Below are 22,901 nucleotides of genomic sequence, written 5' to 3' on the forward strand. Positions count from 1 at the left end.
GAAGCGGACCGTGATCACGAGCGCCATGGCCGGGCTGATCACCGTGGCGGTGGGCGTGTGTTCCTTCTTGTATAGCAAGCTGGGCAAGGGTTAGGGTTCTTATTTTAGGGTTTCTATGTCGATGAATGAATCCATGCTCCACGACAAGAGGTGGGGATTGACCGATCGCTGCCCAGCCTTACATCCGTCTCTTTTGCAGCGTCGAGGAGCTCCGGAAGCTCTTGTCGGATAAAGATGCCTACGAGAATTACCTCCATTCGATCGAGGAGGTGAAGCAATTGGACAGTGACACGGTATAGCATGGTTTGCGATCTATCCTTTCTTCTTGTCTGGATTCTTATCTGGGAATTTTGGCAGCTCCGGAACGATTTGAAGAAGAGCAATGTGACCCTTGCAAGTGAGTGATTGTTTTGTTCTTCTCCGTTGGACAAAAAATTCTTTTCTTTGCTTCACAGGACACAATTTGGGGAAGGAATCCGAGATGGCTGAGCTTAGAAATCAGGTATGCTTCTTTCTTTCGTGGAAAGATCTGTTTTTTTTTTAAAAAACTTTTTTATAACTTTGTCAGTGTGCAGTGTATGATCATCAGAACGACCGAGTTGGCCACGGCACAGGAGAAGTTTTTAGACGCTCAAAGGCGAGAGAAAGAGATATTGGCAAGGAGCTCGCCAGCATCAATTCTAAACAAGCTTCAAGGTAGAGAGAGAACTTATTTAGTTTTACTTCTTAGCTCACCTGGGGTATTCGTTCATTCCAGAGGCGGCCAATGCGGCAGACGACGAATCTGAGAGTTTGCATCGCAATTTACTGAGTGGCGAGCTTGAGGTCCCGGGGTTTCTCCAAAAGTATAGGCAGCAAAGGGTTCTCTATCACAGAAGAACATTGCTTCGCTTGGCCGCTCTGGCTTGTTAATCAGATCGAAAACATTATACGTGAACCAAAGCATAGAATGTGTCGAAGATATATGTCTGTATGATTTCCAATGCTCCTTTCACATAGAACGCTAAAAAGAGACCATAGAACAGCTTCTAGCAAAAAATACATTAATTCAGCTGATTAACTTTCTATAATAACACCAATTCAAAGTTGTAAAACTAGTAGATTAAATAAAATAGTTATAGAAATTTCCCAGAAGTGCAGGGAGTTTGTTAAAACTTTTTCTAGCGTTGCTAAGTTGTTCAGCCTACCATCTAGGGTGTCCTAGTGAAAATATCCTCATCTTAATTCTAAAGCCTAGATTCAAGCCAAACTTACCACCTCAAAAAAACATTGGTATTTCTTTCCTGAAAGAACAAACTACAGGAAATCAAGGAAGATCTCTGGTAAACTGCAAAAATCAATATAACTATCAAATGAAGTAAAAGAAGAACTTTTTACATGGCCGAGGTAGCAGTGATCATAGCAATCTCTATTAGCCCTTGGTTGCTATGGTCCAGTATTCCCCCACTAGATTCCTGCAAGAAGTGGAGCCATGTTAGTGGCAGGAAGTATAAGTTTACTGCTTGTTTTTATTCTAGAGAACATAAGACCACTCACTCACTAGTGCCCATGCCTTGTATCACTAGCATCCTTGTTGCCATGGCACTAACTAGATCCATCTGCCCTCAGCCCAATCCCATTACAACAAGAATGGAGTTTGCATGTAAAAATTAGACCAGCCAACCTCAAAGCATGCCTCAAATTTAATAACCTTTCAAGAGATATTTAAACTTTCATTTTTAAATAAAAATTCTTTTTTAACCTTAAACTTATATTTAAAGATAAAGTTAAACTCTCATTTTGGGGTTTAGTTCTCATTCTAATTCTAGAATGGGAAGGTCTAATAAAAAAGGATACTAAACAGTTAAACAAAATCAAATGCCACTTTAGTGTATATAAAATGGCTATCTTAATTAAACAAATATTGATGGTGTCATGGATCTATTTGATGGCATTTATGGATGGAAGCTTGGCAAATCTGCTTTGATGCAATGCCTGAAATGGATTGGTAAGTTGGAATGCAATGCTGGATAGCAACTCAGAAATTGGTTTTAGATGACAAGCCATGGATTATTTCAACTCACTCTAGCTTGATCCTAAACAATATTTTGTTTCTGGTTTTTCTATTGCATGTAGCAACATCAGACTTCATCAAGCCTGGGAAAAGTTTGTGGTTGAGAGAACATCATTAATAGCCTTTAAAGCAAAGAAACTAATATAAAATATGCCATTCTGTTTGGACATAATGATTTAGATATGCTCACTGCTTAAAAGCTATATCAAGATCTGGTTAGAGAAAGAGTGGCTGTCAAGAATCTTATACACATTGATCCTATGTTTCAAACCTTTTAACTCTCTGTGCTTATAATGAGACATAGTATCCAAAAGTTAGACACATTTGTGTTTTGATGGACTATGAGAAATGATAACTGATTGTAATTAATTTCTTAAAATTTCATATTCTTATCATGCTTTTATAATAAATTCAAAGCAAGGGTTGATCCAAGAGCATATACAATAGATAACCACATCCTACTCCACTTGAACAGGCAATCTGCTCTTAAAAGCAAAAGTGTTTTATATATATATATATATATATATATATATATATATATATATATATATATATATATATATATATATACAGATATATACATACATACATATGTATGTATGTATAATGTGTGTTATAAAAATATCCCAACACATCCGCTCAGTTAGTTAAAGTTCCACGAGAAGAATTTTGAATCAACTTTATTTTTCATTTTAATATTTTCCTATAAAAACGTTTGTAATTATATCGAGAGAACTTTACCTCTTCCAACATTGCAAGTTACAGTCTCTATCGCCGATGTAAAACATTGTACTTGAACCTAATGCGCGGGCCTCAAACGTAGAACTTGCACGCGTGAACATTAAGTTCTTTCACTTGGGGAATGGAAGGAATGTCGTCCCATCCATGAAAGGCTGCAAAACTTCAGGCACACGTACCCCATTTCGAGTCTGATAATTTTCGACGATACAGCACATGGTTCGTTGAGTGGCTACCAATGTGCAGTTTAAGAGGTGCACAAGCTTCTTCCCCTGCAAAGAATCAACAAGAGTTATAGGCAAGCAAAAACCATGCGTACCGATTTGATATTCAGGCTCCTCGCTTGATAATCTGTGCAGTTGGAACAGGACACCAGCTCCTCATATTTCCCCGCGGCAGGAAACCACGCCTCCAAATCATACTTCTTCGCTGCAGCATCATTCAGCTCCCCAGACACAACGTTGACAACCTGGTAAGGTAAGCCCAGCTGCAAAACAGCAAAGGATGCTTATACACAAAGTCCCAACGCGTGAAGCTTCTATATTCTGGTACCTGTTGGTAGAAATCTTCAGAAGTTTTTATCATCTCCTCTAGCATGTCCCAGGATGTCTCTGGAGAAGTTACACAGAATTGCTCGACCTTTTGAAACTCGTGAACCCGGAAAATGCCCAGCGTATCCTTGCCATGGCTTCCGGCTTCTTTACGGAAGCAGGAAGAATAACCAGCATATCTGCATTGCAAAACCGTTCAAGAAGCGGTCCAAGTCCAAAGACAGTACATATCCACATACCGGAGGGGGAGACTTTCTGGAGCCACGTTATTATCCTTCAAATAGCCGCAGAGAGCCTGTTCCGAAGTGGCTATGAGATATTTCCCCTCCCCTGCGAGCTGCACAAACGCACAAACGTTTTAACAACCAGCTATGCAAGTTTCGAAACAAACATACTTCATAGAGCTCCTCGTCGAACTGAGAGAGCTGTGCGCAGCATTTCATCACAGCCTTGTCCATTAAAGTAGGCGTCTGAATCTTTCTGTAGCCACGATCTTTCAGAAACTTCAACCCAAAGTTAACGAGCGCCATGTTCAGCTCAAACCCCGGGTCCAACAGATAGTAGCCTCGATGGCCTGCCACCGCAGCACCTAGAAACAGAGCTTAAACATCAGCTCGAGATCGCCACTTGACAAAATAAATTCCACGAACTTACCCCGCTCAACATCAACCGCATCGAGCTTTTTACACAGACTGACATGATTTTCTAGAGCCTCTTGATCTTGTCGAGGTACACCCCATTTCGTGACAACCACCTTGTCTTTCTGCAAATATCACAAGACAGTCGAGAGATCTATTGTTCTACAAGTATAACACAATGGATCTTACCTCGTTTGAGCTGACAGGCACAGAATCGTGCACGAGGTTGCCCAAAGACTTCAACTTGGAATCCAGCTCCAACTTTAACTTTGAAGCTCGCAGCTTTAGCTCAGTATGTTCATTCTCCAGGGCGCCCTTCTCCGCCAGCAGATTTGCGGAGTCCCCATTTGTCTGATCTAGCCAAAGTCAGTGTCGTTCGGCAACTCGATCAAGGATAAGATACTCACCCGGAGAAGTTTCGCGATCTCCTTTTCAATCTTGTTGATTTCGGCGGACTTTTTCTCGAGGTTGAATTGGGCTTTAGGAAAAAGAGTGTAAAACCTCTGAAAGTTTTGAAAGGAACAGCTTACCAGCTCGCCATTGACGATCCAGGTCGATTACATCATCTACATCCGATTCAGGTTGGAAACGGCGCCGCTGCGATTCCTTGACAAGCGCCGGATCGTCCCGCAGCAACTTAATGTCCAACATCCTCTAGAGCCCTAAAACCCGAGACGTTATAAGCATATGCTTTGTTTTATGAGTTAATCTCAGCCGTCCATCTTCACCGTTGGGTTTTAGGGTTGATGAGGTGAGGAAATGCGAGCGCTATGGCGATCGCAGGGGAGGCGCGAGTGCATTGCGCGAAGATGGGCGGCGATCACCCGGTGGTACTCCGAATCCACAGCGGCGGTGGCGGCGGAGGAGGAGTCCGCAGCTCCGCCGCTGGCAAAGGTACCCGTCCCCCAGGAGGCTGTGCTGGATGTGCTCTACGCGGCGCCGCGGGTGGAATCCGGGACGCGGGCGTGTATGAAAATGAGGAACAAGGGCATCATCCCCGGCATTGTGTGTAGCCAGGAGGACGGGCACCAGGGCGGCCACAAGCAGCTCCTCGTCCTCAACTCCAACAAGCTCAACCTGCTGCTCAAGAAATTCGGCCAGAGCTTCTTCATGAGCCGGCTCTACACGCTGGAGCTGCGCACCGAGCCGGATCCCAAGGAAGGAGAGCTCATCTCTCGGGAGAGAGTTCTTCCTCGTCTTGTAGGTATTCATTCCTTCATCGTCTTTGCGTGTGCTTTGCTCTTGGTTGCTGTCTCACTCGATTGTTTTGGTTTGTTCTTTCCAGATCCACGTACACGCTGTGTCGGACAAGGTCCTCAACGCGACTTTCATTAGAGCTCCTCCTCACGCGAGGCTGCGAGTGGACATACCGCTGGTGTTCATCGGAGCCGATGTCTGCCCGGGAATTCGCAAAGGTGATGGATCCTCTTCGCTTCTTCTTCCATTTTTTTTTTTCTCTTGGGCGATTCTGATCTTCTTCCTCCTCTCTCTTCCCAGGTGGATATCTCAACACGATCAGGAGAACGGTCCAGTACTACGGTGCTCCCGACTTGATCCCAAAGTATATCGAGGTGGACTTGAGCAATCTGGAGGCCGGGCAGTCGGTTCGCATCAAGGATCTCAACGTCACCCCCGGACTCGTGGTGTATGCCATGGATCCCCGGTGGCCGGTTTGCAAGATTGTGGGAACCAGGGCCACCAGAGTGGCCACAGCCTCGTGAAACTTCTGTTTTTTTTTTTTCTTTCTTTCCTGTCTTAATCTTCTGAGATCCTTGCAAGCTATCAGCGGTAAAAGATCTACCGGTAAAAGACTGCTTTAGTTCGATCTATCAAACTTCTTTCGCAATCAAAAGATGGGATGGATCTCACATGATATAATCAAACAAGCGTTTATGTGTATTCTATCCTCTTTACGTCAGTTCCTCCTTTGCCAATCGGACATCAGCCGCCACTACCAGCCTCGCTCTAGAGCTAACCAGGAAAGGATTCGATGGCTCATACTGCTCTGTTTGAGCGGACTCTAGACGTCGAGCAAGTTCCGCGCCTTGTTTTTGATTAATTTTCCGTCAGTTTCTTCACGACACGATCCAGTACTACGGTAAGTGAACTGTAAGAACCTGGAAGCCAGTTCGCATAAAATATCTCAACGTTTCCCTGTATGCCATGGATTTCCTGGTGTCACCACTGCCTCTTGATCCTTTCCACGTTTTCTTTCTCTGCAAGTTGTCGTGGTGATGAATCTCAGAGTGCTAAGAGCTGCTGAAAACTTAAAGAAGCCGCTTTCTAGTCTTGCTCGTAGTAAATGCCAAGCCCGCTGTGTTTGCAAAGCTCTAGCTTCGCGGGACGGGCGAAACGAAAGATGAAAGCACTTAACTGGTAATAGTAGCCATATGTGTTGGCTTGCTTTGGCCCGCCATTATCACCACGATCCTCTCGCAGCTTGTGGTACTTTCATCATACTTCATCGTCGGCGGTGGCTTTGCACAGTCGTAATGATCTTCCATAGCAGCAGCAGTAGCAGCAGCGGGAGAGGAGCTGTAGTAGCGCCTGAGATGAGGCCACGCGAGTATCGTCAAGGCGATCGTGACGAGAACGACCATCGCGACGAGACCGGCCAGCAAGTATGGAAGTGGAGACTGCAGCACCGGGCACGGATCGTTTACTACATCGTCGGACGAGGCAGCCATGCCGGAGCAATTCGATCTGTGAGACATTTTTCTTCCCTTCTGAGTACAAAAATGAAATGTAATCATCATACCTTTAAATTGCTGGCGAATGAACTGTTTGCTCTTTTCGAAAGCTTGACTAAAATATTTCTTTCATGGATTTCGGCTAAGATAGTGGAGGGTACGATTTTATACGGTTCATACTTGACAGTGGAGTGCTGCCAATCAAATCAACCGCGTTAGTGGATGAGTATCAATAGATTCTCTAGTGTTTGTAGCAAATGTCCTAGCAGCCCTTCCACTAACCAAGAAAGAGTGAATCTTTTCTCACCCACCTTTGAAGATGCATTTCATTCATGTGTGTTACAGGCGAAACTTTCACGGGTGGCGCTGTCCCCCACTTCCGTCTACGGTGTGAATTCATTGCCGGGACACTTGTCGTAGTAATGTAACTCCAGCGTTAAGCCAGAAGAACAGTGACCATCAGATTGCGTTCTATCACAAAGTCGGGAATCCCAGGTAAGAAACAGGAGAGCGGCCAAGTACCTGGATCGGGAATGGAGAAATTCGCAGCAGCATTGGGTGTCTGCCACCGCCCTCTAGTGTGGCAGCAGTTAGTCGGAGGTGCCGTCTCTGGCTCGAGGGACTCTCGCCAGGGGTTTTTGCAATGCTCATGCTTCGAGCGAAGAATCTTACGGCACCGGAAAGCTGCTAGAGTGCTAGCCCCACGGGCTGCTCGCCTCGTCCTCACTACTGCTTCCGTAAGTTTCAGCCTTTGCGAAATCTCCGTTCTGATAGTGCTGCTGTCGTCAATCACTGTAGGAATCGGATGACGCCGCTGTCGAAGAGTCGGGTGAGTTATCGGAGAGCTAGAAACTGTTTAATGACGTCCTGACCTGTCCTTGTAGAAGAAGTGATGCCGATGGTTACCACGACCTTTATGTTGCAAAAAAAATGCGACTATGGCGAGCGGTTTGCTGTCGTTGGTGCGAGCCCTTTACTGGGAGCATGGGATCCAGCAGCGGGCGTTTCTATGGACTGGTCCGAAGATCACGTCTGGAAGTGCCAAATAGTAAGTCGTATTGAGTTCGTGGGGTGAATTGCGGAGCAGCTGACAGCCTGATGCTATGATCTAGGACCTGCCTGTCGGAGAACAATACGAGTACAAGTTCGTCCTTACAAGCAAGAAAGCAGTACCTGAATGGCAACCTGGTCCAAATCGAATTTTCAAGACAGACGACGCCGAGTCGCCTTTGATAGTCTCTGAAAGCTGGGAAAGCACGGAAATGGGCCCCTCGTTAGAAACAGGTGACGCACCCGAAACTCTTTCAAAGCTGGTGGAGGACATTCTAGAGGAATCAACTGCTTCTGCAGTTGTCGAGGACGTTCTAGACGCAGCAGCTGACACAGTCTCAAAACTGGTAAACGAAGCTCTTGACAAAGCAGGGGAAAATGTTCCAGAGCTGGGCAAAACAGCAGGAGGTAAAGGAGTTGACGGAACAGGTATTGTCGAGAAAGAGGAGGCAGGTGCTGCGGCTAAAGTAGCAGAAGAATCCGAGCCGGAAAAAGGAAGCAAAGATGAACAGTCGACGAATCAAGGAAAAACGAAATCGGTGGTTACTTTTGACAATATGGAAGAAGATGAATCTCCAGATTCTGAAAGTTCAAAGGACACCTCATCAGAAAGTTCTGAGGAAGAGGAGGGACACTCAGCTTCTCTAGCTGTGGTTACTCCCCAGCCAGAGTGTACGAGCGACGTACCAGAAGACTCAAAGGGATTCAAAAGCTTCAAGTTCGAGGCTCAGCCAGCTACAGGAACGAAAACAGACCACCAAGCTGAAAATGGTCAGCCTGACGGAATCGAAGATGATGGTTCAGTTTCTGTTCCGGCCAACAAAGAGCAGGAGATTAAATGATGGTTGCGTAGTCGAGACTCATACCTTGAATCACTAGTAAGTGTTTCCAGCGAGAAACCCGAGTAGACTTGTAGCTTGGGGACTTAGTAGCAGCCTTGGCTCGAAGCTCACGGATCTCGACATCGAGTCTGCATTCACAAGTATCACGCGTTAGACAAGAAGCAAAAGGCAACCTTGGATCAATAAGATTGTGTGCTATCAACGTTCTCTCTCTATTCTTCCAAGCTTCTCGCATTTTTCTTAAGCTGCTTCGCGACTAAGAATCTAGTGAAAAAAACTACGAGTTCCAGGATCCAGGAACATACCTTGAGAGTTTGGACCTTCAAGTAGACCGCATCGGCAAGTACCAAGGCTGTGCGATTGAGTCGAATCAAATCACTCTGAGTGATCGCTGCTCAAAATCTCGGGAATCCTGCACTGCCGCGTAAAATCCTTCCATACATTCGCAGGCGCTCCTTACCGCTAGGGCCTCGTCGCTAGGGCTTACAACATTAGCATGGCGGGATTTTCAAAATAATGCCACGCAAGTGCCTGACGTGGCCATTTCTTCCAACGTCTCTGAGAGATTTGGGCTTTAGGTTGAAGCTACCTAGCAGCAATGCTGAGCCCTCGAGTCTCTACGCCGCGGCGATCGCGCCTTGGAGTGATCTCTCCCATGAGGAAGACGCCCGTCACGGCATCGCCAATGAAGCCCCGGCGCTCCAAGGTTCGTGTTGTGTCTAGACTACGCCCTTTCTGTTTGGACGAGGCCGAGAGGAATCAATGCGTCCGCAAGAGCGAGGACACCATCGAGATCTGTGACGAGAAAACCACGTAAGTGATTCTCTCCATTTCCTTCCCGACTGACTGAATTCATTCTACTAGCAGTCAAATTGAATCTTTCAAGCTGGATTGCTGCTATGGAGAGTCGGATGATCTCGCCCAAATTTTCAAAGCCGAGGTGGAACCAGTGATACCGCTGCTCTTTTGTGGTTGCAATGCCACAGTCTTTGCCTATGGAGCTACTGGAAGCGGGAAAACCTACACGATGCAGGTGGATCATGCTTGTAAATCTTTTCTTTGCGCTAACTGGATGCTTTTCAGGGAGAAGAACAAAATCCCGGTCTCATGGTTCTGGGACTGATGCATATCCTGTCCTTGGCCGAGCGTGATGCTAAATGCAAAATCGAGCTTTCCTACTACGAGCTTTACATGGAGCGTTGTTACGATCTCCTGGAGCCAAAGTCGGGTGAACTACCTATTCTAGAAGACAGTGATGGTAATATCCAGCTTCGGGGACTTGCTCAGGTGCAGAAGTTTTCTACAAATTTCGTTTTTGTGACAATATTCGCCTTTTCTACATTTGCAGGTTCAAGTCAAATCGTTGAAAGAATTTCAAGATCTGTTTGCAAAAGGTTGCTCGAACCGAAAGATTGGTGTCACCGGACTAAACGCCGCTTCCAGCCGCAGTCACAGTGTGTTGGTGGTGACTGTGACAAACACTGACGAAGAAAACACGACTTTGCCGTTGGTTGGAAAGCTGAGCCTCATAGATCTTGCAGGTTCCTTGATGCTATTTTCTTCAAGGTTCTTTCTTGAATACTTATTTTGTTTGTAGGAAACGAGGACACCCGACGGTCAGGTACTGATGGCATTCGCCTTGTTGAAAGCGGCAGGATCAATCAATCGCTCTTCGTTTTATCGAACGTGATCAACGCTTTGAATGCGAACGAAAAGAGGGTGCCATATCGAGACAGCAAGCTAACTCGCATTTTACAGGATTCCCTAGGTGGAACGAGTTGCGCGCTAATGATTGCTTGCCTGGTATGTGATTCTATTGTATCACAAGTTTATGCTAAGAGTGTTTCTTGCGACAGAGTCCTGGGTCTTACATGGAAGCGGCACAGACGTTGCGTCTGGCAGTAAGATCAAGGCAGATTGCAAATCCTGACAGTATTGAATCGCCAGTCGACACAGATTCAAAATTTAAACCTGCAAGGAAATCTCTTGTCAATTCTCCCTTGAAACTTTCAAGCCCGGTGCAGAATAAGCCTTCGAGCAAGTCTCCTTCTCGGTTTGGACAGCGGCTCACATTGAAAAGAGTTCAAGCTGGGTCTTCTTCTTGTTCTAGGTACGGAGTGATATGGTTAATTTTTCTTTTCTTTCTGACGAGTTTAATAGTTCCAGGACCGAGACATCCTACCGTGAGTCAGCAATCTTCTCAATTGTTGAAGTAAGTTTAATGTGTAATATCCCGCATAACGAATCATGTTTCTCTGCAGGACGTGCCGGCACTAGAGAATGGGCAGGAAACCAACACTGATCCTAAAGAAAAGCCAGAGGAGGCAGAGGAAGTGTGCTCGTCATTAGAAACAAATTCGTGCTCTCCCTTTGCGAAAGAAGCAAACGTTCGTCAAGGTATTCGCTGCTGGCTATTTATTTATCTACTCAACAGTGTGTACAGAGTTGACGAGCATCACAAGTCAGGAGGACGATATGCAATGTACACCACAAGAAAAAACTTTTGTTCCCTCCAATTCCCCGCCCTTGAGCTCAATGCTTCGGAACCTCGGGAGCTCTCTGAGAGAAGCACTGACACCTCTACCAATCAACTTCACTCCTCAAAGAAGCTTGGAACTTTGTACACCGAGATATGACGATGTTCAACAAATCTCAAATTGTGGCTGGACTGCTGTTGAACGATTTACCAACAACAGTCGCGATTTACAGGTGAGAATATGAGTTCTTCTGATTAGTTTGGTATCGATTTGGTGGTGCTTGCTTTCGCAGGGAGCTCTTTTGAAAGAATACCTTGATATTCTCAACACTGGAACTAGAGAAGATTTGCTCTCACTCAAGGTACATCCTTTATTTCTTGACGAGGAAAATTATTTGATTAATGTACAGGGTGTTGGAAAGAAGCGTGCAGATGCCATATTGAAGCTCCGTGAAGCTAATTGTGAAGCTCCTTTCAACCAAGTAAGTGTGTAACATTTTTTCTCATCGCTCAACGATTAACATTGTGTATTCCAGCTTAGAGATCTTCAAAAAATTGGACTCAGTGCAAAGCAAGTAAGTGAATAAATCTTTCCCTCTCTTTTTCTACGTTGAAGCTTTTGCTGTGGATTTTCTTTCAGGCTGAGAAGCTTTTCCAAGGAACCGTTGTTCGCCAAGTTTTAAGCATGAAGCACTGATAATATCAGTGTAATGTACTATTATGTGAAGCGTTCTACATGGGTGCTCCATGGAAGCCACTTTCCAGGACTATATCACTCTCATCAAATCGTGCAAGAGTCTCCCTCAAGCCAAGAGCGTCCACTCGAGAATTCCCTCTCGTCTTCTCTCGCCCTCGTCTCACAATTCCCTCTTTCTCTCCAACACCCTCATCCAAATGTATGGTCGATGTGGCAGTGTCGAGCAAGCGCGCATCATATTCGACTCCATTCCGCACAAGAACACGTTCTCCTGGGCCTTGATGCAATCGGCCTACGCAAGAAACGGGCATCTCGATCTCGCTAAGAAGTTCTTCGACACAATGCCCGAGAGAAATCCCGAGTCGTGGAACGCAATGCTCACTGCGTATTGCAAAGCTGGGAACTGGCAGGTCGCGAAGGATGTCTTTGACCGAATGCCGCGGTGGGATCTTATGGCACTAAACACTATGCTTGCAGCGTTTGCCCAGAACGGGCATTTGTATGATGCTCAACTTTTATTTATGGCCATGGCCGAGAAAAATCTGATCACCTGGACGGTAGTGGTGGTCGGATTTTCTCACAAGTGTAGTCTTGAGAAAGTAAGTGCGTTGTTTAAGTGCATGCCTGAGCACGACGTTGCTTGCTTAAATGCCATGATCACTGCATATGCCCAGAACGGGCATTTGGAAAAGGCTGAACTCTTGTTCCACGGGATGGCCGAGCGAGACGTGATCTCATGGACCGCGCTGCTTGCCGGGCTCTCGCAAAACGGCCTCTCTCGCAAGTCCGAGCTCGTCTTCGCGTCCATGCCCGAGTGGGACACCGTTTCGTGGACTGCGATGCTGGACGTGTACATTCAAGCCGGGGAGCTCGACAACGCCAGGAAGATCTTCCACGAGATGAAGGAAAAAAACCATTTTGCGTGGAACTCAATGCTAGCCGGGTGTGCGCAGTATGGATCTCTAAAGGAGACGAGAGAACTCTACGAGAGAATGCCGGAGCGAGACGTGATCTCTTGGACCGCGATGCTCACCGCGTATGCCCGAGCGGGGATGATAGAGCAGTGTAAGCACTTGTTTGACACAATGCCGTGCTGGAGCTTGGTTTCGTGGTCAGCCATGCTCACTGCATACGCGCAGCACGATCTTGTGGACGAAGCTCGGGATCTTCTTGCAAGAATGCCGGAGCTCAGCGTCGTCCCGGTGTCCGCCATGATCTCGGCGTATGCCCGGAGCGGCGAGCTCGGCGAGGCCTTGAGCCTGTTCTACGCGATGCCACAGTGGGATACCGCGGCGTGGAACACTCTCCTCTCGGCCTACGCTCACAAGGGCCTCCTCAAGCACGCGAAAGAAGTCTTTCACAGCATCCCAGCCCGCGACTCCATCTCGTGGAACGCGATCATCGCGGCGTGCTCGCAAAAGGGCGAGCCGCGCGATGCGCTGGAGCTGTTCCACGAGATGCAACGCGAGGGGCTCCAGCCGGACGAGGCCACCTTCGTGTGCGTCATGGTGGGATGCAGCTACGGCGGCGTGTTTGATCGCGGGAAGAGATGCTTTGTGTCCATGGTGATGGATCACGGCGTGACGCCGACGAGGCAGAGCTACTCGTGCGTAGCGGACGTGCTGTGCCGCGCGGGACACCTGAGTGACGCGCGGGATCTCGTCGCCAACATGCCGTTCCTCCCGGAGCTCGTCGAGTGGAGGCGCTTGCTCGCGGCGGCGTGCTCGGCGTCGAGCCATGGCTGCGAGAAGAGCATGGTCGAGCTTGGAAGAAATGCCGCTGACAATGCCGTGAAGCTGGACGCGCGGCACGGTGCCGCCTATGTTCTTCTCTCAAACATCTACGAGAAGGCGGACCTCCACTCTTACAAACAGTGACAAGCTTCCTCTCGGGACGGACCAAAATGCGATTTTTCTTGGATGAATCGACAGCTCGCGTGGCCGGAGTGACTATTGGACAGCTGGACCACCACATTCTTGTTCGTAGGCTTTCGTTCCGACTTATCGAAGAGGACACTCTGGAATCTTCTTATAGTTCTAAGTCACTGGGGATCTGGGAAAGCTATGGAGTTTCTCCGGTTGGCACTGGCATTTCTCAAGGCACTGGTTTTCAAGCTCGGATGTATGAGCAAGAGCAGCAGCAAAAGTTTTAGCTTGCCGCCATCACCACGGGCAGTTCCACTCCTGGGCCATCTCCATCTTCTTGGTAAGCTCCCCCACCAGTCCTTGCAAAAGCTCGCCTCGAGGTATGGAGACGTGATGCTCCTCAAGCTCGGAAGCCACAGGACGCTTGTCATCTCCTCCGCCGAGGCTGCTCGAGCGGTGCTCAAGACACACGACCACGTCTTCTCGTCCAGGCCTTCCACTGTCGCTGGCAAGATCTTCGGCTATGGAGGCGCTGGCCTGGTTTGGGCACCTTATGGAGAACACTGGAGGACCGTCAGGAAGCTGTGTACGCTGGAGCTCCTCACTGCCAAGCGCGTGGAGACGTCCCATCCCGTTCGGAAGCGCGAGATGGCGTTCGTGCTGGATGAGCTCTCTCGCCACCAGCAGTCGGACAAGCAGCTCGAGCCGGTGGATTTGACGACGAAGCTCTCGGATCTCACCTTCAACATCATGACGAGGATGGTGATGAACAAGAGCTACTTGACGGGAACCTCGGCCGAGAAGGAGGCGGCGGTGAGATTCAAGGACTTGATCACGGAAGCGTTTGTGGTCGGGACGAGTTGTCTCAGCGATTCCTTCTCGTGGTTGGCGTGGGTCGACCCGCAGGCGAGGAAGATGGAGAGGATCCACCAGCAGCAGGACGCGTACTTGTCTAAGCAGATCGCCGAGCACCGCCAGCAGCCAGGCAGCAACGGAGATTTCCTCGACGTGATGCTGGCTATGGAGGAACTGAGCGACACTTCCATCAAATCACTCAGCCAGGTACGCTAAAGTTTTCGTTATTCTTGTTTCTAGCCGATGATCCAAGCGTCACGCAGGACATGCTCGGGGCAGGAACTGATACTACCGCTGTGACAGTGGAGTGGGCTCTATCCGAGCTTGTGAAAGATCCAGCGTTGCTTCGCCGTGCCCAAGAAGAACTCACGGAAATGGTCGGGGACAAAGCCATGGTGGACGAGAGCGATCTTCCAAAGCTCCGGTACCTCCAAGCAGTCGTCAAAGAGACACTCCGCCTCCATCCCGCCGGGCCACTGCTCCTCCCACACGAATCCGCAGAGGCCTGCGTGCTGGAGAACTACACCATCCCCGCGAAAACTCGAGTGATCGTCAATGCGTATGCGATCGCGAGGGATTCGCGGTGGTGGGACGAGCCTCTTAAGTTTGATCCCGAGAGATTTCTCGAGAAGTGCCAGGGAATGGACGTGAGAGGCCAGAGCTTCGAGTACTTGCCCTTCGGATCGGGAAGGAGGGGCTGCCCAGGCGTGACTTTGGGAATGACCACTGTGATGTTCATCCTGGCGAACTTGATCCATGCTTTCGATTGGAAATTGGCGAGCGGGGAGGAGATGGACATGACCGAAGCGTTCGGGGTCACGGTTCCCAGAGCTTCTCCGCTCAAGCTCGTCCCATCTTCTCTAAACTTGGAATTCCCGCCAAAATTTAAAAGCTAGGGCTACTGAATCCAATCGTGCGGCTGGGATTGGCCGTGGAGCTTGTTGCCATTGTCCCTTCTCATCTCTCTACTCTGCCTGGGCAAACTCTAGGTCACACATCTTCTTGTTCTTGCGGAGGAAATATTTCCTCTCGAGCTGGGAGATGTCGATGCGGAGGCGCGGCGTGCCGAGCCGGCGAGCGCACACATCACTCGGCCTCGCCACGGAAGTTGGATCCGATGGCGAAGATCCGGCAGCGGAATCGATATTTGCGCCTCCGGCTACGGTCTGTGCTATCGATCGCCCTGCTGTCTGGCCAGGTTCTTGATCGTTTTGCTTTCGATCGCAGTCGTCGCTTCCTTACATTAAGACTTACTCGAGGCAGAACGAGCGATCAGCTCTGTCGCAGAAGGTCAAGCAAGGTGTTTTGGACGCCACGCAGTATCACATGTAAGTAAAATTTTCGTGTCGGTAGCTACTTATTTGTGACCTCTAGATATGCTGAGAATTATGGTGGTGTGGAGTTCTACCGGAGGATGGCTAGAAAGGCCGAGTCCGCGATGCAGTTGGAGCAGAAGCAATATCACTCGGAATTGGAACGAAGTAACGAGCTGATCAGTCGCTTGAGAGCAAGGTAAGTTTTTTTCCTCTGTGTGTCTTCTCACGCTTAGCGTTTGTTTCACGTGTAGTCAGGGTATCAGCACTCGAAGTTCTTTCCGATGAGAGAGAAGTACTTCTGGAAAATCAAAAGAGAAAAGTCAGGCAGTACAAGCATCAGCTGCAGTACAACAGTAAGGTTTGTTTTGAATGTTCCCGACTGTTTTGGAGTTTTACAATGTTGTCTTTGCAGGCCTATGAGAAGGATATGGCCTACATGAGAGCTCAGGTCGAGATCTCGGAGAAAAGGCTTGCAGCTTTTACGGAGGAAAGCAAACGAAAGGTCTGCAGATTTTTATTTCTTTTTCTTTTTCTTTTTGTTTCACACCATTACCTCGTGGCTTTCAGATTTTGGATTTGCGACATGATAATGTCAGAAAAGAATCGGCTTTGGACGTGCTCCAGAATGACATGACTGAGATTTTGAAAAGCATTGACGAACCGCTAGATACGTTTTATCTTCCGGACTATTTTACACAAAGGATAGGTAGATTACCGTATCAAGTACGAAGTGGAACTCATAGAGTGCATGGTACTTGCCAGATTCTCGGTCAAGTCCAGTTAGAAAGACAGAGGGGATTAAAACAGCAGCGAAGATACTGCGGATACGAGTAGATCTTGATGACCTGGTACGTATGCCAATGTACTAGAATCATTAAAAATGTTTACCTTCCAGTTGAAAGATACGAAATCAAGAGAAAAGGAATTCACTTCTTTGCAAGAAGAGGCGAAGTCTCTACGCAAAGGAGCCGAAGAATCATTTAAATTTCGAGACTCTGCTCTCGTAAGATTTTCTTACACGTCTCAGTATCCATAATGTCTAACCGTGAAACTTTGTAGAATGCTTTGAAAGCACTCGAAGAAGTCTCTCATAAGTTGAATGGATTGGATCGTACATTAGCCAGCGCGACACTGTTAAAAGGTGTTGACCTCAGTGCGCTGTCCGGAGAGAAGTCTCAGGACGAAATTGCCGCTGGATTTAACAAAGTTCAAGAGATGATTCAGCTGCTCGTTTCCAAGGTGAGTTGAAAGTTTTGAAGGGCCAAAATCTGATCGTTCTATTTTCACTTTTGAAGGCCGATACTGCGGGAAAACTTTCAAGCTCTCTACAGTACGAGCACGAGAAATGCGGCTCTGTGACTGCGCAATTGAGGGAGGATCTTGGACTTGAAAGGGCAGATCCGAAAGTGGACGTTCTTTCAGCTAACTTAGTAGTGATCAGGGAGCAAGTTCGAAGGAGACTGGAATCACTGCAGGTAAATGTCTGTACCTCGATGAAAGCATTTAATCTTGTGCTGTGTTTAGATGCTACAAAAAGAAAAATCTTCCGTCGAAGTGGCCGTAACAAAGAACGCTTCAAAGGCACGAGAACTGGAAAGATCTTTGGACGACCTTACGAACAAGCAGAGGAGGTTGAAACTCGAAAAGGATAAACTTGGAGATGCGCTTTTACACGTTGAGAAAGAAAAAGCTGCTGTCGGCAAACAGCTTCATCAACTGCAAGATCTGTTTGTCAAGCTGAGTTCTTCATTGCAAGACGGTAGTTATGGCACCCTTCTGCGAACTGCTGGAGCTGCAGTGACTAAAACCTCAGGTTTCGACGAGCAGAAGGAAGTTGGAAGTATCGTGGGATGTTTTGAGGCTCTTGTCACCGAGAAGACTCGCCTGGAATCCAAGCTAAAGAAAGGACATGGCCACCTGTTGGAGTTACTGGCCATCTTTCAGAAAACAGAGAAAGGAACAGATGCAGTGGCCGAGCTTCCTATTATCATTGCGAAGGTAGTACAACTGAAGATGGATAGCGAGACAGCCAGCAGTAAATTAAAGGCTGCAGAAAGCGAGCTGAATGCCATGGGTCAGAAGAAAGACAGTCAGCTAGATTCCACCTTGAAACAAGTCAGTGATGCATGTGGTGCTCTTCAGGCGTCGATACTGAAACTACAACCGATCTTTGGAGAGGTTGGCAGCGCCAAGGCAGCAAAAGGAGTAGCTGAACTGGGACAGGTGGCTGCTGCACTATCGACTTTAGTTCCAAAATTCCTGGATTTGAAGAAGGAGCGAGACTCCATGGCTACCAAGCTGGACGGAATGACTAAGGAACGGGACTCAATGGTTACCAAGCTGGACGGAATGTCGAAGGAACGGGACACAGTGGCTGCCAAGCTCGACGGAATGTCGAAGGAACGGGACTCGACACTTACCAAGCTGGACGGAATGGTGAAAGAACGGGACACAGTGGTTGCTAAGCTCGACGGAATGGCGAAGGAACGGGACTCAATGGTTGCCAAGTTGGACGGGATAGCTAACAAGTTGGCGGAGGCCGAGAAGAGGGGATCCGACGACAAGGGGTTATCTCAGTCTACTGGAAAGCACTTGGATACTATCAGACAAAATCTGAAAGCGATTCAGTCTCTATTTCCTGCGGAACTCGGGAAAAGTTTTGGTGGATCGCTGTCTGATGATATCGCTCTTCTCGACAAGATAAAACAGGAGCTTCTTTCGTCAAAGGACACGAAGGACAAGGCTCTCGTTAGAGCACAAAGTCTATCAGTCCAGGCATCACAATTGGATCCTCTCTTAACAGAGTTATGTGCAGCACTCCAGTCAATCGAACAGGACCTTGGAGGAACACCATTCAAAGAGGCTGGTTCTAATCACGACACTTGCGGGAGGTTGATTTTTATCAAGGACAGATCGATAGAACTCAAGGCGTCTGTCGGGGAGAAAGTTAAAGCGATGTCAGGAGAAATCGGCGATCTCAGGGAAAGATTCAAGCTTCAGGAAAGCGTTCTAAAGAACTCGGAGAAAAAGTGGAGCGAAAGGGTCGAGCTTGCCAAGAAAGAAATATTAAGACTTGGAGGTGAGGATACAATGGCGTTGAGCTTTGACGTCAACTAATGGCATTGGGTTTGCAGGATGTGATCTAGACAACAAGGTGGAAGCGTCGAAACGATTACAAGCGCAAGCTAAAGTAAGCCGACCTTCGTTCTTTGTTCTTTGTCTCACTTCTTTGTGCAGATCAAAGAGTTCGTGTTACGTGCTAAGCAGAACGATGCAACAATCAACCCCCTTAGCAAGCTCGCGACATTTCAAGTGGAGCTACTTGTTAACAACAAGGTAAGATATGCTTAGAGCATACGATCATCCAAACTTAACTGTAACTTGTAGGCGCACGGCCAATTGCAAGTTGGGGGAACTATGGGTGGATTGTTTCAAGCGGCCGTGCATTATTTTAAAATCGAGAGCCAGTCAGGAGAAGTAACATTTGAGAACGCAGCTATTCCCGGGTCACAATCTTCAAACATGCTAGTGGAACTGGTAAGGAGCTTACACCATTCTAATAATACGTTGACTGTGTTTGTTTGGTTGTAGGTTCTAAACTCCACTGGCAATGCTGCCGTCTACGAATCTAAAGCTGGTGATGTCCTCGGTTTGTCTGTCAAGGTGAGCAGGTCATATGCGTGTCCACGTATGTTCATTTTTTTTTGTTACAGGTCAAATCCATCGATGATGCAGATTTCAGAGAAATACTATACAACAGCAATGTCATTCAAACTGACGAGGTGATCAATATGTTTCCGCAAAGCAAACATCGTTCTTACTCCTAGTCTATTTTGCACAGGTTATGGATGCAATCAAAGGGCAAACGCTAGATAATTTCTCGCTTTGGCCTGATCTCGTGAGCAGCTGGAAATGGGAACGTACTCCCACCAAGGGGTATGTATGCATTGCTCTTCATTTACATTGAGAATCATATGATCGGGGCGTGCAGATGGACGCTTATAACTATCAAGTGGCGTTTTCTCTTGAAAAGCATTTTCCCCGAGTTAAGCGAGCCTCTACAGACGCTCGCCATTGCAAACAGGCCTACTTACGACAGGAGCCAAACAATAAAGACCTTATAAGCTCTACTGCTCGAGCAGCCTTTCTGCCACTAGCTCGCGCATGACTCACCCACGGGCAAGACCATAGATTTTTCCAAGGTGACGACTTCTTTTCCTCACATAGCATCATTTACATACTTGCTGACAATTTGAGTTTTCAGGGGCCGTGTGTGATGCGGTACAGTATAGCCAGCAGAAGAAGACGTCAGCACTCGAGATATGCCATCAACCGGGCCTTGCTATTACATATCCCACCTTGCACCGAGACGTGTAAGCAATTGCTGACATTTGCAGTTACCTTGACCACAGATTTTTCAGGTAGACCGTCTGGAGTCCTATCGGCATGTCTCTGTCTCACGTAGGCCATTTTTTCCCACATGGACTGGTTTTATCATCACTCAAGATCTCTCTTTTACTTCCAGGTTTTAAAAGCCGAGATCTTTGCAACCGGACAGTGAGATTCGAGAGAAAAGCTGCTCGCGTTTCCTCAGCGTTCAGCTGATGAGCCGGTCTGCCGATCCAAGACTCGGGGTTTTAGACTTCACATTGCAAGCTTTCTCCACTGTCCTTTTTCAGTTTGTTCCTGCGAACTTTTCCAGCTCTCTTACCTACATCTCCATTTGCTCGCTAGTTTTGTTCCTCGAGTTTTATTGTTCCACGGGCTTCGATCATCCATGACTGTCTTTCTTGACTCGACTGAACACTGGTGGAAGTCTGCCAGCGAAAATTTGTATTTGTATACTCTTGACTTAAAAATGCGGGCGAAACGCCCGAGCTTTTTGAGCTGCCTATTTACATATCGAGAATCAGATTTCTCAAGGGTGCGAAAGAGCGTCTATGGATGTCACAAGGGCCGTGTTTCAGCAATGCCGCCGTGTGTGACGCAGTCCCATAGCCTTTATGGTCTTTGAATCCGTAAAGCGGCCATCTCCTACGACCAAAGACAAAAAGAAAAAAAATAAAAATAAAAAGAGAGTCAGAGGTAAGTAAGCACCACCATACTTGTCGTAATCCTCCATTAGCCGGTCCCTCGTCACCTTTGCCAAAATGGACGCAGCGGCGATTACATGGCTTTCGGCGTCGCCCTGCGAACAAACCAACCAGTGTAAAGAGGACATTCGCATTTGACGAAGAACGACGATTACCTTGACCACACTCCTCGCGTGTTTTCCAGAGAGACCGCCTGGAATCCTGTTTCCATCAATCAGTATGTATGGCGGATGATCACGTCCGTTCCCTGTAAGTTCTTCCACGCAAGTTTCCATGGCTTCCATTGTCGCCTGAAAACGCCTTCCAATTGCACTAGCAAAGAAAGAAAAAAGAAACGCTGTTTGTACTTACCTGAAGGATGTTGATCTCGTCGATCCTCGGCGCATCCACAACGCAAATCTTACACATAGACAAGCTCCTCCCGGTCAGTCCAAAGTTTTTGGGATGATAAAGAGGCAGGCTCTCACCGAGAAACGGACCCCCGGAGTGGATGTGATTTGCGAGTAGAGCTGCTCTCGCTTCTCGGCTGTGAGCTTCTTGCTATCATCGATGCCTGGGGAAAATAAGAGGGAGATAAATGATCATTCCTGAGAGACAAAAAGCTACGCACCTTGGATATCGACGTCCTCCGGAATGATGCAAGCAGCAGCAACGACAGGACCAGCGAGAGGTCCTCTTCCTGCTTCATCCACGCCTATAACGCGATGGAAGCCCGTTTTCCAAAGCTCGATCTGGAGAGAACTACACCATAAAGAAACTAAAAAGAAAAGCCTGGCATACCTCCAAGTCTCGGCTCGGGACCCGTTTCAAGGCTGTAGACTTCACATTTTTTCTGTGATTTTCTCCTGGATGAGATGATTTTCCTTCCGGGTGTTTTTTCGCTTTCTTGCATCCCCGTTTGCTCGTGTGACCTTGATCACTCTTGTCCGCTTGATTCTCCACAGCTTTCTTGCCCCTGGATGATGGTTTTCTCGGCTCCAGTTCTACGCAATGGGCTTTTGAAAAAAAAAAAAAAATTCTTTCTTTTCACTAACCAGGTGGATCAGCATTCTTGTTTCTCCGTGTCTTGACTCGAGGAGGCGTTGCACTAGTCGGCACTGATGCTTTGTTCTTCACATTTCCACTTTTTTTCGCGATGGACAAGCGTTTGCCTTTTTGCACAAACGAAACAAGACAGAAGAACTAAGATTACCATAGCAGTGCGAAACATACTTGGCGCTGCCGGAACCGGAGCCTTGGATCGCCGCGCCACCATGGCTGCTGGAAAATCCCCGATAAACCCTAGCATGCATTCCTTCAACGTTCCAATAATTCAAATAAAGAAACATGAGCGAGTGTTGAGAGTGGGATTCGAACTTGCGGACTAATCTGTTTTTTCTCTTGTTATAAGCTATTTTCATTTATATTGCTTTTGGAATTTGAATTAATCCACCACCATCTTAGATAAAGTAATTCATTGATATGAATAAAAAAGGAATGCTTAGCGGCTCGCATTTGATGGGGATATAAAGCTTGATATGGAAGAACTGTGCAACTCTTTTACAACAACGAAGAGCGCTAAATTTACTGGGCGCAAGTAACGAGAAAGGCAATCAGAATATAGCACGCATAGACGCAAGTTTCGTTCTCGAAGATGGTGTCTTCTGTTGCCGGTTCATGCCTGCTCTACACCGAGGAGTTTCAGAAGAAGGGAGCTATATCTTCAGAAGAACAGTTCATGTCCAACATCCAGGGCTGGATACTGGAGAAGTGGCAATTGCATTTTGTATTGCTTTTCGTGGTCCTGGTCTGGGGATTTCGGGCAGGCAACTGCAATGCAGTTTGCAAACGGGCAACTACATCAGCTAGAGCACAGGAGCTGCATGGTGAGCATGGATCACGCATTTGCAAACAGAGTTCCATCCAAGGAGGTGCTGAAGCTTCTAAAAGATGTCTCGCTGAAGAGAGGTGAGTATATTAAGGGGAAAAAGGCTGCTGCAGTCAAGCAACAATGAAAGGTGGCTACCAGAAAGCAAAGCTAAACAGCTAGTTAGTAAG

At 47.4% G+C, this 22,901-nt stretch overlaps 10 protein-coding genes across 12 annotated transcripts in view; 8 read left to right on the forward strand and 2 right to left on the reverse strand.

Moving 5' to 3' along the window:
* The window catches only part of LOC112345910 (probable nucleoredoxin 1), a 1,536-nt gene extending 1,442 nt beyond the window's left edge, over positions 1-94 (forward strand). Inside the window, exon 4 of the mRNA XM_024673619.1 lies at positions 5-94. Within this exon, the coding sequence (XP_024529387.1) occupies positions 5-94 (90 nt within the window). The remainder of the gene's footprint in view (positions 1-4) is intronic.
* Positions 95-112: 18 nt separating this feature from the next.
* LOC9658866 (vacuolar protein-sorting-associated protein 37 homolog 1) lies at positions 113-1,012 on the forward strand. The gene is made up of 6 exons (XM_002968758.2): positions 113-150; positions 200-293; positions 358-397; positions 456-502; positions 576-696; positions 758-1,012. Exons 1-6 carry the CDS (start codon positions 116-118, stop codon positions 910-912), a joined length of 492 nt encoding a protein of 163 aa, XP_002968804.2. The 5' UTR covers positions 113-115; the 3' UTR covers positions 913-1,012.
* Positions 1,013-2,713: 1,701 nt separating this feature from the next.
* Positions 2,714-4,631, reverse strand: LOC9651226 (serine--tRNA ligase). The gene is made up of 9 exons (XM_002969054.2): positions 4,511-4,631; positions 4,388-4,458; positions 4,170-4,331; positions 3,997-4,105; positions 3,738-3,931; positions 3,582-3,679; positions 3,344-3,521; positions 3,111-3,278; positions 2,714-3,063 (listed from the first exon to the last, which is right to left on the reverse strand). The coding sequence occupies exons 1-9, from the start codon at positions 4,629-4,631 to the stop codon at positions 2,905-2,907; spliced, it is 1,260 nt and encodes a 419-aa protein (XP_002969100.1). The 3' UTR covers positions 2,714-2,904.
* Positions 4,632-4,708: 77 nt separating this feature from the next.
* Positions 4,709-5,879, forward strand: LOC9658867 (50S ribosomal protein L25). Its single transcript, XM_002968759.2, has 3 exons — positions 4,709-5,180; positions 5,266-5,395; positions 5,478-5,879. The coding sequence occupies exons 1-3, from the start codon at positions 4,740-4,742 to the stop codon at positions 5,699-5,701; spliced, it is 795 nt and encodes a 264-aa protein (XP_002968805.1). The 5' UTR covers positions 4,709-4,739; the 3' UTR covers positions 5,702-5,879.
* A 1,137-nt stretch (positions 5,880-7,016) lies between these two features.
* Positions 7,017-8,775, forward strand: LOC9658868. The gene is made up of 4 exons (XM_002968760.2): positions 7,017-7,407; positions 7,469-7,499; positions 7,555-7,718; positions 7,783-8,775. Exons 1-4 carry the CDS (start codon positions 7,204-7,206, stop codon positions 8,560-8,562), a joined length of 1,179 nt encoding a protein of 392 aa, XP_002968806.1. The 5' UTR covers positions 7,017-7,203; the 3' UTR covers positions 8,563-8,775.
* Positions 8,776-9,156: 381 nt separating this feature from the next.
* On the forward strand, positions 9,157-11,808 carry LOC9651228 (kinesin-like protein KIN-10C). The gene is made up of 13 exons (XM_024673735.1): positions 9,157-9,375; positions 9,430-9,595; positions 9,646-9,849; positions 9,911-10,103; positions 10,160-10,365; positions 10,419-10,672; positions 10,723-10,774; positions 10,824-10,959; positions 11,006-11,271; positions 11,332-11,400; positions 11,449-11,520; positions 11,575-11,613; positions 11,679-11,808. The coding sequence occupies exons 1-13, from the start codon at positions 9,161-9,163 to the stop codon at positions 11,733-11,735; spliced, it is 1,929 nt and encodes a 642-aa protein (XP_024529503.1). The 5' UTR covers positions 9,157-9,160; the 3' UTR covers positions 11,736-11,808.
* A 268-nt stretch (positions 11,809-12,076) lies between these two features.
* On the forward strand, positions 12,077-13,612 carry LOC112345911 (pentatricopeptide repeat-containing protein At4g02750-like). Its single transcript, XM_024673620.1, has one exon. The coding sequence runs from the start codon at positions 12,077-12,079 to the stop codon at positions 13,610-13,612; it is 1,536 nt and encodes a 511-aa protein (XP_024529388.1).
* Positions 13,613-13,782: 170 nt separating this feature from the next.
* LOC112345952 (cytochrome P450 71A1-like) lies at positions 13,783-15,402 on the forward strand. The gene is made up of 2 exons (XM_024673740.1): positions 13,783-14,662; positions 14,719-15,402. The coding sequence occupies exons 1-2, from the start codon at positions 13,799-13,801 to the stop codon at positions 15,349-15,351; spliced, it is 1,497 nt and encodes a 498-aa protein (XP_024529508.1). The 5' UTR covers positions 13,783-13,798; the 3' UTR covers positions 15,352-15,402.
* Positions 15,403-15,441: 39 nt separating this feature from the next.
* Positions 15,442-20,657, forward strand: LOC9651229 (cingulin). 3 transcript variants are annotated; one of them, XM_002968762.2, is made up of 21 exons: positions 15,442-15,619; positions 15,683-15,783; positions 15,830-15,967; positions 16,027-16,129; positions 16,184-16,273; positions 16,339-16,477; positions 16,534-16,619; positions 16,667-16,774; positions 16,831-17,010; positions 17,067-17,246; positions 17,296-18,850; positions 18,906-18,961; positions 19,009-19,107; positions 19,159-19,308; positions 19,363-19,434; positions 19,485-19,553; positions 19,613-19,707; positions 19,763-19,973; positions 20,036-20,144; positions 20,193-20,232; positions 20,297-20,657. In XM_002968762.2, exons 1-18 carry the CDS (start codon positions 15,497-15,499, stop codon positions 19,893-19,895), a joined length of 3,477 nt encoding a protein of 1,158 aa, XP_002968808.1. In that variant the 5' UTR covers positions 15,442-15,496; the 3' UTR covers positions 19,896-19,973; positions 20,036-20,144; positions 20,193-20,232; positions 20,297-20,657. The 3 variants fall into 3 exon arrangements, with proteins under 3 accessions (XP_002968808.1, XP_024529498.1, XP_024529499.1); XM_024673730.1 differs by having other exon boundaries at positions 15,485-15,653; positions 15,719-15,783; XM_024673731.1 differs by lacking the exons at positions 15,442-15,619; positions 15,683-15,783 and having other exon boundaries at positions 15,904-15,967; positions 16,023-16,129.
* LOC9651230 (ribonuclease HII) lies at positions 20,590-22,157 on the reverse strand. The gene is made up of 9 exons (XM_002969056.2): positions 22,077-22,157; positions 21,899-22,015; positions 21,645-21,847; positions 21,475-21,595; positions 21,332-21,417; positions 21,216-21,263; positions 21,020-21,154; positions 20,877-20,959; positions 20,590-20,805 (listed from the first exon to the last, which is right to left on the reverse strand). The coding sequence occupies exons 1-9, from the start codon at positions 22,150-22,152 to the stop codon at positions 20,667-20,669; spliced, it is 1,008 nt and encodes a 335-aa protein (XP_002969102.2). The 5' UTR covers positions 22,153-22,157; the 3' UTR covers positions 20,590-20,666.
* Between the last annotated feature and the right edge of the window lie 744 nt (positions 22,158-22,901).

Source organism: Selaginella moellendorffii, unplaced genomic scaffold, assembly GCF_000143415.4.
Source record: "Selaginella moellendorffii unplaced genomic scaffold, v1.0 SELMOscaffold_11, whole genome shotgun sequence".
NCBI lineage: Eukaryota > Viridiplantae > Streptophyta > Lycopodiopsida > Selaginellales > Selaginellaceae > Selaginella > Selaginella moellendorffii.

Bases quoted from the DNA above. Each gene is read 5' to 3' on its own strand.
- LOC112345911 (XM_024673620.1), top strand. From the start codon at position 12,077: ATGCCCGAGAGAAATCCCGAGTCGTGGAACGCAATGCTCACTGCGTAT.
- LOC112345952 (XM_024673740.1), top strand. From the start codon at position 13,799: ATGGAGTTTCTCCGGTTGGCACTGGCATTTCTCAAGGCACTGGTTTTC. The intron at 14,663-14,718 runs GTACGCTAAAGT...AGCGTCACGCAG, and splicing joins CCATCAAATCACTCAGCCAG to GACATGCTCGGGGCAGGAAC.
- LOC9651226 (XM_002969054.2), bottom strand. From the start codon at position 4,631: ATGTTGGACATTAAGTTGCTGCGGGACGATCCGGCGCTTGTCAAGGAA. The intron at 4,332-4,387 runs GTGAGTATCTTA...TGGCTAGATCAG, and splicing joins AGATCGCGAAACTTCTCCGG to ACAAATGGGGACTCCGCAAA. The intron at 3,932-3,996 runs GTAAGTTCGTGG...CTCTGTTTCTAG, and splicing joins TGCGGTTGATGTTGAGCGGG to GTGCTGCGGTGGCAGGCCAT.
- LOC9658866 (XM_002968758.2), top strand. From the start codon at position 116: ATGTCGATGAATGAATCCATGCTCCACGACAAGAG. The intron at 398-455 runs GTGAGTGATTGT...TTTGCTTCACAG, and splicing joins GAGCAATGTGACCCTTGCAA to GACACAATTTGGGGAAGGAA. The intron at 503-575 runs GTATGCTTCTTT...GTCAGTGTGCAG, and splicing joins TGGCTGAGCTTAGAAATCAG to TGTATGATCATCAGAACGAC.
- LOC9658867 (XM_002968759.2), top strand. From the start codon at position 4,740: ATGCGAGCGCTATGGCGATCGCAGGGGAGGCGCGAGTGCATTGCGCGA. The intron at 5,181-5,265 runs GTAGGTATTCAT...TGTTCTTTCCAG, and splicing joins AGAGAGTTCTTCCTCGTCTT to ATCCACGTACACGCTGTGTC. The intron at 5,396-5,477 runs GTGATGGATCCT...CTCTCTTCCCAG, and splicing joins CTGCCCGGGAATTCGCAAAG to GTGGATATCTCAACACGATC.
- LOC9651230 (XM_002969056.2), bottom strand. From the start codon at position 22,152: ATGCTAGGGTTTATCGGGGATTTTCCAGCAGCCATGGTGGCGCGGCGA. The intron at 21,155-21,215 runs GTAAGTACAAAC...AGGCGTTTTCAG, and splicing joins ACGAGATCAACATCCTTCAG to GCGACAATGGAAGCCATGGA. The intron at 20,806-20,876 runs GTATGGTGGTGC...CTTTGGTCGTAG, and splicing joins CTAATGGAGGATTACGACAA to GAGATGGCCGCTTTACGGAT.
- LOC9651229 (XM_002968762.2), top strand. From the start codon at position 15,497: ATGTCGATGCGGAGGCGCGGCGTGCCGAGCCGGCGAGCGCACACATCA. The intron at 19,309-19,362 runs GTAAGGAGCTTA...GTTTGGTTGTAG, and splicing joins CAAACATGCTAGTGGAACTG to GTTCTAAACTCCACTGGCAA. The intron at 19,708-19,762 runs GTATGTATGCAT...CGGGGCGTGCAG, and splicing joins GAACGTACTCCCACCAAGGG to ATGGACGCTTATAACTATCA.
- LOC9658868 (XM_002968760.2), top strand. From the start codon at position 7,204: ATGGAGAAATTCGCAGCAGCATTGGGTGTCTGCCACCGCCCTCTAGTG. The intron at 7,408-7,468 runs GTAAGTTTCAGC...CAATCACTGTAG, and splicing joins TCGTCCTCACTACTGCTTCC to GAATCGGATGACGCCGCTGT. The intron at 7,500-7,554 runs GTGAGTTATCGG...CTGTCCTTGTAG, and splicing joins CGCCGCTGTCGAAGAGTCGG to AAGAAGTGATGCCGATGGTT.
- LOC9651228 (XM_024673735.1), top strand. From the start codon at position 9,161: ATGCTGAGCCCTCGAGTCTCTACGCCGCGGCGATCGCGCCTTGGAGTG. The intron at 10,673-10,722 runs GTACGGAGTGAT...CGAGTTTAATAG, and splicing joins GGGTCTTCTTCTTGTTCTAG to TTCCAGGACCGAGACATCCT. The intron at 11,521-11,574 runs GTAAGTGTGTAA...TGTGTATTCCAG, and splicing joins GTGAAGCTCCTTTCAACCAA to CTTAGAGATCTTCAAAAAAT.